General features: G+C 36.2%; 1 protein-coding gene and 1 pseudogene across 1 annotated transcript in view; one reads left to right on the top strand and one right to left on the bottom strand.

Moving 5' to 3' along the window:
- The window catches only part of RAD23B (RAD23 nucleotide excision repair protein B), a 43,409-nt gene that overhangs the window by 20,341 nt on the left and 6,786 nt on the right, over positions 1-16,282 (bottom strand). The window contains exons 2-4 of the mRNA XM_019734198.3: positions 7,014-7,095; positions 4,486-4,565; positions 811-1,079 (exon numbers count right to left, since the gene is read on the bottom strand). Of these exons, the coding sequence (XP_019589757.3) occupies positions 811-1,079; positions 4,486-4,565; positions 7,014-7,095 (431 nt within the window). The remainder of the gene's footprint in view (positions 1-810; positions 1,080-4,485; positions 4,566-7,013; positions 7,096-16,282) is intronic.
- Positions 7,254-9,616, top strand: LOC141571238 (elongation factor 1-beta pseudogene; annotated as a pseudogene).

The following is a 16,282-nucleotide window of genomic DNA, read 5'->3' on the forward strand; positions in this document are numbered from 1 at the left end:
AATTATCTCTTGCTCCCAAAGTATCCCAGCACCTTTTCTTTTGTTCTAAAGATCTACACAGGCAAAAACTTAATTTCTACACAAGTTCACAAAGATTTGGATAAAACTGAAAAATTGAAACAATTCTTACATTCAACAAAAGGTGATAGGTAAATTGTTCACAGTAGCTGATATTCAGTCAGCACTATGGTGGGCCCCGTGCTATTTCACGTGGGCCACGTGCTATTTCATCTTTTACTCATTATTTCATTTAGTCCTTACAACAACTCCATGAGACAGATGCTATTGTCCTTTACATTTTACAGATAAGGAAAAAACCCAAAGATGTTAATTACTTTTTTAAGGTTAAGAACTAATAAATGTCAGACCAAAGCACAATGCTATGCAGTAACTAGAAATATTTACTGACATGGAAGGACGTTTATGATATATACAACTATCAGAAAGAATATTGATTAAATATAAATGATTGGGGAGTAATGTCAAGTTATTTATAATATGTCAACAAACAATGTAATATTGTTATTTTCAAAATCTTATTTTTGGTCATTTGTACTTCCTAAGTTTTCTACACAAATTGAATAATGACTTTGGTCCTCTTTCCCTTCCCTCTGGAAAAAAATAGAGTATGCAAATCGGGATTATGGAAATTTAAACAGACATACTATACTGTTTTCATCAAGAGTTCAAAATGTAAAGAAAGTTTAACATAGTAGATAGTTTGATCCAAACAATAATCAAAATAAATAAATGTAGGAAGTTCTAGTTATGAAAACATTTTGATACAATTTCCTAGAATCTAGTTCCTACCTGTCAGTTGATGTTGGGCTAGTAGCCACTGGTGCTTCTGCTGGCTTTTCTGGAGGGTTCTCTTGTTTTGTTGCACTAGCAGGTGCAGGTTCAGAAGATGCTGTTGTTGATGCTGGAGTGACAGATGCAGGTGTGGGAGTGGGAGCCAAAGCAGGGGTGGGGGCTGTAGCCTGAGCCGCAGCTGGTGCCGTAGAGGAACTAACTGTGGTAGTGGTGGCAGCATTTGATTGCTGAGTTGTTGTTGGTGCTGGTGTTGTCACTGCTTTGGGCTAAACACATTAAAAAGCAAAATAATGAATTATGATAAAATACTGCATTACCTAATCTTGAATTAGACTGTATTATTACAGAAAGCCACGAACACAATAATAATAATACAAAATTGTAAGTTGAAAATCAACTTGTAAAGTGACATAATGGTCAATATTAGCACTCTGAATCACTATTTGTTACTCTTTCAAAGCAGACGAGAGCATATATCTTAACCATCAGCTTCAATTAGCTTTAGCCAAGTTTCAGCCTTGATATCAAGTTAATATGAAAAAGAACCCAGGGCTGGCCCGGTGGCTCACGTAGTTGGAGCGCGGTGCTCCCGAGGTCGTCACTGGTTTGATTCCCACATGGGCCAGTGAGCTGCGCCCTCGACAGCTAAGATTGTGAACACAGGTCTCCCTGGAGCTGGGCTCCTGTGAGCATCCGGAGGTTGGCGTGAGCAGCTGTGAGCGGCCAGCGGAAGCCAGCGTGAGTGGCCGGCAGCTGTTGAGAGCTGCTGTGACGGCTGAATGGCAACCGACTGCCTCAGCCCGGGGGGAGCGCAAGGCTCATAACACCAGCATGGGCCAGGGAGCTGTGTCCTACACAACTAACTAGATAGACTAAGAAACAACTGCTTGAACTGGAGTGCGGCGAGGCAGAAGAAGGGGGCAAAAAAAAAGAGAAAGAACCCAAAAAAGCCAGCATTTAAACTGACAGGTACAAAGAGGTTAAAATAACTTTTGCAATGTAGATGTAGTTAAACAGAAAAATAAAGGCCAAATAAAGTTATAACTACTTGCTCAGCACTTTCGGAACTAGAAGCAGAGCCATAAAGGTTCCCACAGAGCAAAACGCAATTACATACAGGTAAAAATTGTACTATGTGAGCTTTATTATTCTCCTAAGGCCTATCAATGCGCACCACCTGTTTAGCTCATAGCTTTCCTAAGGACAAAAGGTAGCTGTTTTGATGGAAGGTGGGACTGAAATACAACAAAATTTGCCCCAAGTATAAATCAACAAATCGTAAAAGTAATAAGCTGACTTATGCCTTGTTCGAGCTGAGCTAGTACACAGTACACTGGGCAAAAAGCGGCTAGTGCAAGGTAGAGGGAGGGAACTTTAAGGAATACAGTAGCATTCACCCCTTCCTTTCCCTATTCTAAGGGTCTTGTATTTACCGTGTTTCCCTGAAAATAAAACCTAGCCAGACAATCAGCTCTAATGTGTCTTTTGGAGCAAAAATTAATATTAGACCGGTCTTATATCATATTATATGAACCTGATCTTATAGTAAAATAAGACCCGGTATTATATTATAGTATAGTACAGTATAGCATAGTATAGTAAAATAAGAGCAGGTCTTATATTAATTTTTGCTACCAAAGATGCCTTAGAGCTTATTGTCCGGCTAGGTCTTATTTTCAGGGAAACACGGCAGCTGCATAACCTTTTTAGCTGCCAATTTAATACTCTGCAAATTATTATATTAACATTCTAAACCTCCCATCCAGATAAAAATGTAATTTAAATGCATTACGCCCATTTAATATTTCTCTTAACATTATTTGTAATCAATATAATATTGTAATATACCATGCCTTCAAGGTCTCGATAGCCACAAAGCTATTTAAGCCTCATTCTAAACAGTACCAAACCCATCTGCTTTTCAAAGTTTTTCTACCTACTTTTGATCTCAATAGCTTTTCCCTGTCTCTCCTTTATAATAATGTCATTTCTCATTGCTTCCATAATGCCTAATTACAGCAGTTATCTTCCCATTCTAACAGCTGGCCTCTACTAGTAACTTGAAAATAAAACAACCACTAATATCACTAGAATCCTATGTAAAATAAGAATAGGCTTGGCTCCAAGCAGCTATTCTTCAAGTACATGTACCTACTGAAACCTATTCTGCTTAATTCTTAGTTATGTTCTAATAATCAAGGTTACTATAATACTAAAGGAAATAAGACAAATGACAAACACATATCCAAATGTGTGGCTATCACATTTTCCATTATGTCCTATGTGTGATAAAACTAGATGAGACAATGGAGTATTATTCAGCCCTAAAAAGGACGGAAATTCTGGCACATGCTACAACATGGATGAATTCTGAAGACATTACGCTAAGCGAAATTAGTCACAAGACAAACATTGTCATTTATATGAAGTATGTAGAGGCTGGGAGAGGACGAATAGAAAGTTATTATTTAATGGGTACACAAAGTGTCAGTTTGGGAAGATGGAGAAAGTTCTGGAGACTAATGGTGGTGATAGTTGCACAACAATGTGAATGTACGTACTTAATGCCACTGCACAGTACACTTAAAAATGGTTAAATTGATAAATTTTGCATTATGTATATTTTCTCATAATTTCTTTTAGAAACTAGGTGAGACAAAATTTCAGTATATGATTCTGTTCCTCTATATTTAAAGTAAATGCTTGAATGATGTAAAACCAATATGGTTGTTAGTGGATTAAAAATTTAATCCAATCCATGTATACTGTTTCATTGCTTTTGTTCCTACATACTACAAGTATGCAGTAGCTAAAATTTATTTGTTCAACTTTATTTTCCACTGCATATATCAATTATTTTGTGACTTAAAAAAAAAACCCCATAGAATATTTATTCTGTTTTTGGTCTTTGATAAACTGGTTTCTAATTACCTATTTAAATTTACTTTCTGTGCTACAAGTAACACTGTTCTTCTCAGATTATGACTATTCAATCCTAAAAATAATGTCACGAGTACTACCACTTCTCTATTTGTCTTAACACGTCATTGCATGCTTATGTATCTTTAATGAAGCATATAAATAAAACGAAATCTCTGAAAACACCCATATTCATTCTCTGCTTTAGAGAAAAACTTTGGCTTCTATAAACTGTCCCAAGTATTTCAGTCCAATAAACCACAAAAAGTTCCTGTTAAAAACAGCCTCACAATAAACATCCCATCATTTTTTAGCTGCCTTTTCCCTTTTTAGTTTCCAAAAAACCTATCCCATTAACTAAGAAATACCCTTGAAATAATAAATCTACACGTCATTGCTACAAAACCTTGAGCAGCACGCGAGGTCTAGTACATAACTGAGCAAGTCTATTTAAGGCACTCTTATTAAAAACTACAAAATAAGAAACATTAATTAAATTTCTAAGAATCACATTTTCTAGTAATTACATAATTAGTGATTTTACTATCCAGCAAAATCTAACATATTGTTGTATAAATTAACTTATGGGTAACCCACGGTAAATTGTTAAAACCTTTGAAAACAGTTTAAATGCATGCCACCATGGATGTGCATAAATTGTATTCACTGAAAGTGTAAAGGCTGGACTTGGGATCATTATTATTTTAAAAACTCCATGCATGAAGATATACAGAAAATAAGGCTGAAACTTACTTTTGTCACCATAACCACCACAAAGTTTTTCTCATCAATTTTATATTCTTTTAGCGCAGTATCATCATTGAGGATTTTGCCTAGTACATTAAGAAAAAAGAAACAAAAACATGTTATTTAAGGCACAGTAACCTGTCTTACAGATAACTGAAGTTAAACAATCACCAACATCAGTTCTATCAATACTTTCCCAAAAGAAAAACATTAACAATCAGCCAAGATAAAGATAAATATAAATGGAAACACAATTAGTTAAAAAGGCATAAACATTTGACTAAAAGGTATCAAATGCATATATAGTATATAGATATCCCAAGCAATTCTTAAAAATTACTACTTATAATAAAACATTTGCTGGGTAAGGAAATATTAACGAGGTCCTTGGAAAGGAGATCATGAAGACAAAATTCAATACTGAGATTGCCCAAGGATTTCCCCTGGGGAATACCCTATAATCCTTCATTGGAGGAAGGAGAAAAGAACAAACTTCTCACTCCCACAAATACTGGATACCTGGCAAAACAGAAACGTGCCAAGGCTATAAAAGTGAGATACACAAAATAAAAAGTACTTCAGAAAATGGTCTGGTATACAGAGATGCCTTTTTAGGCTTCCAATTCCTGACTTTCAGGTTAGTGTTTCCTTTAAACCATCTTAGTCAAGAAAACATTACAAAAGTCTCTAGGAAGAGATAAGAATCAATGGGCAATCCAAGACCCACCTGACATCATTGTAGATATTTATTTTGAAGGACAAAGAAAAGCATTTTCTCCATAAAAGTCACATATCAAGGCTATTTTTAAAATACATTTTGCTGGTTACTAGTGAGGCCAGTAATGAAATTTCATATTCTTCAATGCTTTCTATTGGGTCATCCTTTCCTTATTGATTTCTAAGAGCTCTTTACATAATCTGAATACTAATATTTTCTTTTCCTGTCATTTATAGTGTCTTTTGACATATAAGGTTTTCTAGTATATTCTTCAATTTTGGTATTTTATTAAAAAAAAAAGACAAACTAAAATTTAATTTCACAAGAATGATTCTAAGTACATCAAAAAAACAATCAGTATACATGCTTTCATTTCAATAGAACAAAAAGGCTCACATTGATTAAAAATACAAAGACAGGGGATAGGATAGTCTCAACAAATGATGCTGGAAAAACTAGAGAACAATGAAATTGGGTCTTTATCTCACATCACTTGCAAAAAATCAACTAAAAAATGCCAATTAAAGATGAATGGATTAAAAAAGATGTACACATACACAATGGAATATTATTTGGCCACAAGAAAGGAAGGTAGTCTTCCATTTCCAACAACATGGATGGACCTTGAGAACATTATACTAAGGGATATCAGTCACACAGAAAGACAAATATTGTAAGGTATCACTTCCATGACGTGTGATAAAAAAAATACAGTGAATGTTTAAATAAAAAAAATTATTACAGTAAAAGACACATTGCCATTAATCCCCCTCAAAATACACCCTCTTGCTTTGAATACACTTATCCCATTTTTCTTGCCACTTCCTGAAGCAGTTCTGGAAGTCCTCTTTCGTGAGTGTCTTTAGTTGCGCTGTCGTGGCTGCCTTGATGTCCTGAATCGATTCAAAACATTTATCTTTCATGGTCACTTTGATTTGGGGAAGAGCCAGAAGTCACATGGTGCCAAATCCGGTGAATAAAGTGGATGAGGAAACACAAGACTTTTACGGAGAAAATGTTTTTGACAGAAATTGCTGTACCAGAAGCGATGTGTGACATGGAACGTTGTCATGATGGAGGATGAAGTAAAGACACTCACAAAAAAGGATTTCCAGAACTGCTTCAAAAAGTGGCAAGAACGATGGGATAAGCATGTTTAAAGCGAAGGGGAGTATTTTGAGCAGGATTAATAGCAATGTGTTTTTTACTGTTAATAATTTTTTCTTAAACATTCACCGTGTCTTTTGATCACACATTGTATGTGAAATCCAAAAACGTTAAACCTACAAAAAAAACAGAGTAAAATGGTGGTTTCTAGGGGATTGGTGAGGTGAGGAGCAAAGAATGATGGTGTTTAAGGGTATAAACTTGTAACTAATAGTAAATAAGCCTTAGAGATCTAATGCAATGAATATAATATAATGAATATAGACAATACTGTACTATAATTATGTCATGAAATAAATGTGGCTATTTTCAACAATCATATTACAATACATAAATGTATCAAAGTAACATGCTGTACACACCTTAAACAATGTTACACATCCAATAAAAATTAAAAAAATACAAAAAGTTACAAAAGATAAAACTAAAAAAAATGATTAGCTGGAGAAATATATAAAGCAAGTGTTAATAGAGGACCAAATATTAATATCATATTCAAAGGACTGTTCACTGTTTCTATCTGTATAACCATGCTCCCAACAAAATCAATTTGTACACACTACAATTCATAACATGACACTTTCTAAAACTAAACCAATGTCACTATAAGGAAGAAAATGGCATATTAATTTCAATATTTAATCCATACCTGCATAAATTAATTTTTGACCTGCTACGGGAAAGGCATCTTTCCCCTTTTCAGATTCAATCTTCTCTTTCAGTGCTTTCACCTATAGGAAAAATAAAGGGTTTGTTGTTGTTGTTGTTTTTAAAAGTCTAAACAAATGACAACCCAAAATCTGAATAAGAAAAATTTTATACATATTATTAATACTTCCAGAAACTTAAAGATCATGTCTTTACAATATCATATCAAAAAGACTCATTAATGCGTATTAGGTACAGTAGGTATAAACTTGACTACCATCTGTCACACACACACACACACACACACACACACACACACACACACACACAGATTTTAAAAACGTTTTACCAGTTGACTTAATAAATCTATTTAAAATAAAGGTTTCAACATCAAAGAATTTTGATTCTCATAAAGTTTATGGGCTTATTTCCCACACAGTAAGAAAATAAAGTTCTCTAACCTAAAAGGTCTAAGAATGATTCACTTTAAAAGTGGATAATGTTTCATTATAATCACTTCAGGAGGCTTGATAAAGACCAATCAAAACATAATTTCTCCCTTTTTTCCTCAGCACTTGGTGTCAACTGCCTGTGCTCCTCTTTCCTCTCTGCCACCTAGCTCCCAGGTCAGCAGACTATTTGGAGACCTGAGGAGTCCTGCCAGCTTCCAAGTGCTTAACAACTAACTACCTGGCGGGCAGGAGCTCCATGGAGGGGTGTGGACCATCACAAGATTGGCAGTATTTGAAGCCATCTCCGGCCTACCACCTGCCGACTTGTTCATGCCCTACAGTGGTATAATCACATCGCGTCTTTCGAAAAGGAAAAAGCCAGCCCGCCAGGAGTGAAGAAAGCTTTGGGCAAGTATGGCCCTGCTCATGTGGAAGACATCACAGGAAGTGGAGCTACAGACAGTAAAGATGATGAGGACATTGATCTCTTTGGATCTGAGGAGGAGGAGGAAAGTGAAGAGGCTAAGAGAAGAATGCCGTGCACAGTGTGAGTGAAAGAAAGCCAAAAACCCTGCACTTGTTGCCAACTCTTCCATCTTACTAGATGCGAAACCTTGGGGGACAAGACAGATAAGGCAAAATGAGAGGAGAGCATCAGGAGGAGCTTTCAAGCAGACAGCTTGGTTTGGGGCTCTTCTATACTAGTTCCAGTGGCTAGGGAGTTTAAAAACTTCAAATACAGTGTGTAGTAGTAGAAGACAATAGTTGGGACAGTATGTTGGAGGAGCGGATCACTGCTTTTAAGGAACAGGTACAGTCCGTGGACATGGCTACTTTCGACAGGATCTAAAATCCATCATGGATCATTGCCCTTAAAAAAAGCTTGAAAGACAAAACCAAAACCAAAAACTAAAACAACACAAAAAACAACACCCTCCCCCTGCCCCCCCACACAATTTCTGAGGGTGGGGCCTGGACATCCATATTTTAAAAAAGCTTCATAGGTGGTTCCAAAGTGTAGCCAAGGCTGAGAACAACTATACTACATAGCTGATCTTAAACAAGTAGCTTGGTTTTTCTCTGCCTCAGTCTCATCTACCTTTAAAGTAAGAGGGACTGGAATACAGCAGATGATCTTTACAATCTCTCGAGTTCCCCAAATTACCTGATAATAGGCTGACTATGAAGTATGTAGAAAATGAGCTTAATAAATTTCTGAAACTGATCAGAAAGTAGGGTGGCCTAAGAGTAAAAAAGACAAGGAGACATAATAAAACTAGTCTCATTTAAAGGAACAAGAAAGGGGGGGAAATTCCATTCCCAGAATACTTCTGCAAATTGTCTGATAGTTCTGAGCTTTAGGTAAAAAACTGTCTGATAGGGATAAAAAGAGAGGGTTCCTTTGTACAATTAAAAAGATGATTATTCTTCCTCCCCAAAAGATAGTAATGTTTATATAGCTTCAAGCACACTAACATACACAATTTCACATAATCCTCAAAACTCCAGGACAAATGGGAATATTAGCCACTCATTTTTTTATTATAGATGAGGAAATAAAATAAAGAGGTTAAATCTCATCCCCAAATTGCATTCCTGCTAAGCAGCAGCTGAAACCTAAAACCAGTTCTTCTGACTCTAAGCTTTGGAGTACAGTATTCTGCAAATACTACATAAATCGCCCTTGCTGCATTGATTTTCCTGAAATGGGTCAGTAGCATCACTGCTATTCTGATGTTCCCCAGAGCAGAAATCCATCAGGAGACTCAACTCACTATTTTCTACTGTTCTGAATTTCAAAGATAAAACTAATACAAATAACACCTTTTTAAAAAAGCACTCAGAAAATCTGACCTCAACATCAGTAAACTCTGGAAATAAATTCTATGTTATAACATTTAGTGGGTTTATCATTTTAAAATGAACATTTAAAATATTTGTTTCAATTCTGAATATAGTAAATATCAATAAATAAATACAAGCAAAGTTATTTGGATTCCTCAATAAGTTTGTTTAGAGAGGAAGAGATAGAATATTGTAAATGTGATTGCTCGCTTGGTGAAAATCATAAATTACAATCCAAATCTGTCACTATGAGTGAATCCAGTTCTCAGAACAATACAAAGTGGTTTAGCACATAGTAGGCACTCGATTATTGCTTGCTGAATGAGTAAATTATTAAAGCATAAAATATGTGAAGGAAAAAATATATGAAACAAAAAGTAAAAGAAATAAGCAGGAATTTCATTTCTCAACAGGTCAGAATGAGTAGGCCATTAAGATAGATTTAATTGTTTTATATATATATATATATATATATATATATATATATATATATATATATATGTATATGTACATAGTTTCTAGCCAATAGAAACTGTATTTTTATTTCTAGTACCCATAGAATACATATTTTAAAACTTTAGGCCACAAAGAATATTTCACTATTTCTAAAAGCCTAAATAAGTAATGGACACCCTCTCTAGCTTTGTATATAAAAAAGAAGGAACCAAAACAAAACAAAAAACAGAAAAAATTACTTTGTAAGTTAAATAGGACAAAAAAACAACAAACACCTCTAATCATTTACTAGTAAATAACGTTTGCTTCAAAGAAATCAAAACTTGATTAAAGAACATTAAGAACACATCACAATGTGAACTCTATACACGTCAATACCTATATAGTTTGCCTAAAAAATGTTTAATAACACTAAAATGTTTATTATTAAACAAAAAAGGAAAATTAATAAACTAAGCATATAACTTAAACAGAAATGACCAAAAGGAAAAATACAAACAAAAGAAATTCAGTGAAATGGTAGAAAATGGTTCTTGTGCCAAAAGAAAAATGGACAAATGTCAAGGGCAGGCAATTCACAATCACACAGTGAAAAAGCACAGTGCAACGTCATCTAGTAACGAAAGGAACAGATTTTAATATCAGACATCCTTAGTCCAATAGACTGTCATGCTGGAAGGCTGTCCTGAACAATTCTTGGTGTTAAGTGTGAAGAGACACATTCTCAGAGAGTATCAAGTTTTCAGGGCAATGTCAAAATGCCTCAACTCCCATGATTCTGGCATTGTTTCTTAACCTCAACACAATGGTTTTTTTACTTCCGATCCACTTAAGTCACCTAGTCCTCACAGGACACAGGCTGAATCCTGTTATCCCCAAACTGTCCTACCTCTGAAACTGTCCAATTTCCTATGCATACCAGCTCTCCCAATAAATGTCACTACCCCTGGTCTTGCATCTCATTAAGACTTTGTTTCCTAGAGCCTCTATTTCAGTTTGATCTTCACTGCCAGCTCTGTCCAGCTTAGAAAACAATGCCACTGCTTCTACCCTTTCTTCCTAACAGCGAGACTACTTGTCGTTCTGCTGCTCCTGCCAGACAAAATTTTATATTTGGACCAATACAATGAAATCACCAGTACTCAATATAAAATTTATTTCCACCACTCTGTGGTGTTGCTCTCCTCCCTCACTCAGCTAACAAATCTCACTGTTAACTAACCAACTGCCTATCCACATTTATACCCCGTCTTCTAAACGCTGTTGGAGAAAACGAGAGATACTTTTAATCTTTGTTCTCTTGGTTAGCCCTCTCCTCCATTTTCCAAGAAGGTATTTCAAACCTGCACTCTCCTCTAAATCTGATTCCCAACACCGTTTCACCTCCCCCAATACATGACTATTTTTCTACTTCATTCAAAACATAGGAGACATCAGAGAACCCTCAAATTTCTGCCACCAAACGAACACTTTTTGCACCACATCCACCCAATCTTCCCACCTAAGTCAAAGAGGCATCCATCCCTCGTAATTCCTTCCTAATTCCCCGTTTCTCCCTTCCATGCTCTTCTTCAGTACCTCACTAGATTTGTCATGTTTCCTACCCTTCCCCGGCTTTATTTTCAACTTCTCCCTCAAAGCCAGTTCATTTCCAATTCACAAACAGACCTAACTCTCTATCATCTTAAAAACAAAACAGAACAAAATAAAACCCCTCATAACCCCTCACCTCCTGCTAGCTACTCTCCTTCCCTTAGTCTCAAGCCTTTAAAAAAAAAATTACCTACAGCGCTTGTCTTCACTTACTGGTAACCCGACACCTATTATTCAAGTGTGCAACAGAGTGCTGGAAACAGATGCACGGACTTCTTGTTTTGCGGCTGTTCTCCAGTGGTGCCTGCTGCCACAATTCCATTCAGATTGTTCTCAGCCGTAACACTGACTTCAGCAACGTAATCACAGTCCTTCCCTGTCTTACCTGACCTGTGTCACATCTGACAGTACTGACCTGTCTTGCTTGCCTTTACACACTGTCTGCCTCGGGGTTCCGTAATGCCATACTCTTCTGGTAGTCATACCTGTCTGTTCATCCTTTGTGAAATTCTCCTCCTTGGCCACTCCTTTAAGCGTCACTCAAGGATATGCCCAAGGCTGCCTTTTTTCTACATTAACTTCAAGGACACTCCATCTCATTGATTAGGTTGGTGCAAAAGTAACTGCTGTTTTTGCAATTATTTTTAATCCTTTAAACCTCAATTACTTTTGCACCAACCTAATGCCTATACTTTGAATAACTATCCAGACGCCATCTGTATCTGGCCCAGCTCCCTCCTGACTTCCAGGTATGCATACGCAAGCTCTACTGGACACCTTCGCCTGCTGTCCTACAGGCATTTCAATCATCATGTATCTGTTGAAGGATAGCTTCTCCACTGCGTTGCCTAAGCCTTCCCTAACCCAATCAAACTGAGCACACTTTATTTAAGACAGCTTACAAAGACAGGCCTTCTTGCTGGGTGCTGCAGAGGAATAGGGAGATAACTGCACATTGGCTTCTCCTGGGAAGGTGACAGCCAGGAATGGACGGAGCTATGACTCCTGTAACTGCGCTGGGCGCTGTGTCAATGCTCCCATTCCAGGAAGTCATCTCAACAGGATGGATCTAAAACTGAGCACTACAGTCCCAGGAAATACCAAGGGCTACCTTACCCAAGGCTAATAAACAAGAAGCAGGGACAAAACTTTCATTTTACTGTTTATTTACTCCTAGATAAAGAACGGGAGTTTATCATTCACTCAACTAGAGACAAAGCATGGTTAACACTCAAGAAATCAAACGTTTTCTAGCCACATACTTCTTTTATGAAATTGTGCACTTCAAAAGAAAAGCATACTCAATATCTAACACTAAACATAGTTGAAATGGCTTTTATTCTCCCCCCCCCCAAAGAGAGACAATCATAACACAGGCATACCTCATCTTAATGCACCTCACTTCATTACACTTCACAGACGTTGCATTTTTTATGAATTGAAGGCAAGACCTGCCACCAGCAAAACGACTGACTCACTGAATTGCGGTGGTGTTGAACCAAACCGGCAATATTTCCAAGGGATGCGGATAGTCTATTAAAAAGTGCCAACACAAAAGCTGAAAGGTTATCCTTTTTCATCCTATTCCTTTGTGAGGTGCTTGTCCCTTCCTTCTTCCACATTCCTCACATCACATCATTTATCCGTGGTTCCAATTTACCACCTAACTATCTCCCGCTGTGAACACTACATTGCATCCCACGGCACTACCCTAGTTCAGGTCAACAACCATTAAAAGTAGTCATTTTCACTTAACAAATTTAAGTTGTATATTTCAGATATCAAAATAATGTCGTACATTAAACCCCGGAGAGTACGATGTTTTGCGTGTCAGTCTTTCTTACACAGCACTTTTGCATAAGATTTCTTAGGACTACTTCTCATTGATTAGGTCAGCAATTGAATATTTAGAATGAACCAGCTTCCTCAATGTTACAGTATATTTTCCTTATTATTGTTGTAACTATGTTGTTCCTTATTACTGTTATAAATATATATACGAAAAATTATGCAAACTTTAATGGATAGCCCTAAAACATACTCGTAGAGGCTAAATGAATAACAGCTCACAGGTGCTATGTATTTACTACGTGCCAGGCAGTATACAAAGAGCTTCATAATATTTAACTCATTTAATTTATGCCACATCTCCATTTGAATCCTGGCTAGTTACTCATATGGAAAGTTGGTATTTGTGAACAAATACCATTGATATTTGTAAGCACTGATGAAGGTAAATTTGAGGCAATCTGCCAGCCTTTGATCCAATAATTTCAAATCTAGAAATCAATGCTAAAGAGATGTTCACCCAAATACTTCAAAGATATATGAACAAAATATGTGCATTACACTATTCAATACTGAAAACCCTAATTATCCATCAATAGTGAAATGGTAAAATACATTATTACACATGCATTCATTTGAATACTGTGCAATACAACAAGAACGATGTCTATATATGCAAAGTATTCAGTAAATGCAGGTACATATGCATGCATGCATGCATGCATGAATGAATGAATGAATGAATGAATGAACAAAATATTTACAAACATCTTTCAGGGACCAAAGCTAGTTGCTAAGCAACTGTTTTTTAAAAAACAAACATAGTGTACTCGTGTTTATGTATTACATGTAGGTATAAAAAATTGATTAGCAGCATATACAGAGTCCACAGTGGTTACTTAGAACAGTGGCCCAAAGCATTTCACTTTTTTCTTTATATACTTTATTTACTAAAACAAGCCTGATTTTAGTAATTTAAGAGAAACTAGAGTTTCAAAAAAAAATCTCATTGCACTCGCCCAACCATTGCTTACTAACATTACACAAGAATATACAATTTGGGGAGATTTCATTTAAAAAGTCTGAGGCAATTCTAATACTAATAGCCTCACAAATTAAAAAAATACGAGCAACTAAATTGCTGTCAATTAACCATTAGCAAAAGGAAAGACAGTCTCAAAGCCAAATGTGTTTACAAATTCTATAGAATTACATTATGGGCAAAGCCTTTTCTTTCCTTTTTGGGTGGTATCCTTCCATTTGAGAAACTGGCACAGGCACCAAGGAGTATTTCCTGAATTTCTCCCTCAAAGTAGGTTCCCGCTCATTCTAAAATTAGAACCGATTATAAAGATGTCAGTTGACTTCAGCCCAACAATAAAAAATCTCCCCACCGGACCCAAGAAATGAAAGAATACAGCACAAGAAAAGTGGTATTTTTTTTTTCTGAAACAATAACTGAGACTACAATATTAATAATGAACAATTAACAAAGGCAATTAATTCTTAAATTAAGGTTATACTTCCAAAATCTACTACTTCAAATATAGTTTAGTATCCAGAATCCATTTTCCCACAGAAATTTGGTATCTAGGCTGCTAAACCAACCTATTTATGCCACTTTAATATATTCTATTGTAAAACATATTCCTAACAGTATGATTTCAACAAGATCAAAACAGGCAATCTTTAAAGACTAAGTAGAAAGCAGAAACTCCCAAGATACCTGTAACTTTTAAAGTTTTTATATAGGCAAAGAATGAAAATAATGCACTACCAAAAAAGCCACCTACCGAATTCAACCGGAAGTACGTGGGGGAGAAGGGAGAGGGAATGACAAACAACCATCTCTACCTACCTGGTGAAGCATCTAGGACCTGTTCATATATATAATAGTCATTTGTAGCCGGTCTGTCTCCTCTGCTGGACAAGGTTTATTCAATGTTTTAAAGGGTTTATAAAGTTCACTGAATTATAAAATTAGCTCTTTGAGACACTGCACAGCAATATTTATTTATCCAAACTTATAGGGAACAGATGGTGTCGTGTCCTTCAGCAGGATTCACTGTGTGTGCTACAAGCTTAAATTTAGCACATTTCTTTCCAAAGTGACAGAAATTTTATACCTTACCTATGAAATAATCTCACAATTTCCAAACTAAGGAAGGCAGAACATTACTCTTAAAAACTGTTTGAAACTGATGATTACATCAAGTTGAGAGAATGAGAATATCTTATTCGCACAAATGTTTTTCAGAAAGGATAGTGAAAATACTGATCAATAGTGGAAAACTTATGAAAGCAGTATTTGTTTTAAAAAAACTGCATAAATTTATTTCTAATTTCACAATTCACCAGATATTGTCAGATCCATGATCTCACCTGATTTTCACACCAGCTCTATGAGGAATGCGGGTACATTATTACTGTACTCCCATTTTACCAATGAGGAAAGAGATTTTAAGTATTGCGCTCAAAGACACAGGACAACTACAAAGTGGGAGAAAACTCTAGTTTAGAAACAGTATGATGTATGTCAAAGAGCAAGATGTAGAAAAAGTAAACAGATTCAAGAGATGCTCTTAAGTTTTGCTGTAAGAAAGAGCAGAGAAATGAGGCAGTAGCTAAGGAGGTATGTGGAGTCAAGGAAGGGTTTTATTAAGATCGGGGAAATGTTTGTATTCTCTAGAAATAGAAAAATGAATGAGGCAGAAGAGAAAAGGAGAACTGATGGAGGAATGTCCTTCATAAATGACAACAGTATAGGATACAGAGGAAGAGGAGACTGGCTTCAGACAGCACCACCCACAACAGACAGCTGTTCACGATGAAAGGAGGCTAGAAGGTAGATGGCTCCTGCAGGTCCTTTTAAGAGTTCTGTCCCAGTTGTTTCTATATTCTCAATAAAATCTAAAATTTCAATAAAATATAAAACCTAGGGTCATCCGCTGAAAATAAGCAGAGGGGATGATATGAAATCTGCCCAAGGCAGTGGAAGAGTGAGCGGGCTAGTGAAATGTATGACTAGGCAGTACTAAGGGCCTAGCTGAGGTTAATGGTCATGAATTTAGGTGAGGCAACTCAATAAGGCTATGTGTTCATCATCTAGCTGCACAGGTGCAAGTACAAACACAGG

The sequence above is a fragment of the Rhinolophus sinicus genome, chromosome 16 (assembly GCF_057876585.1).
Source record: "Rhinolophus sinicus isolate RSI-liver-muscle chromosome 16, RSI-T2T, whole genome shotgun sequence".
Classification (NCBI taxonomy): Eukaryota; Metazoa; Chordata; class Mammalia; order Chiroptera; family Rhinolophidae; genus Rhinolophus; species Rhinolophus sinicus.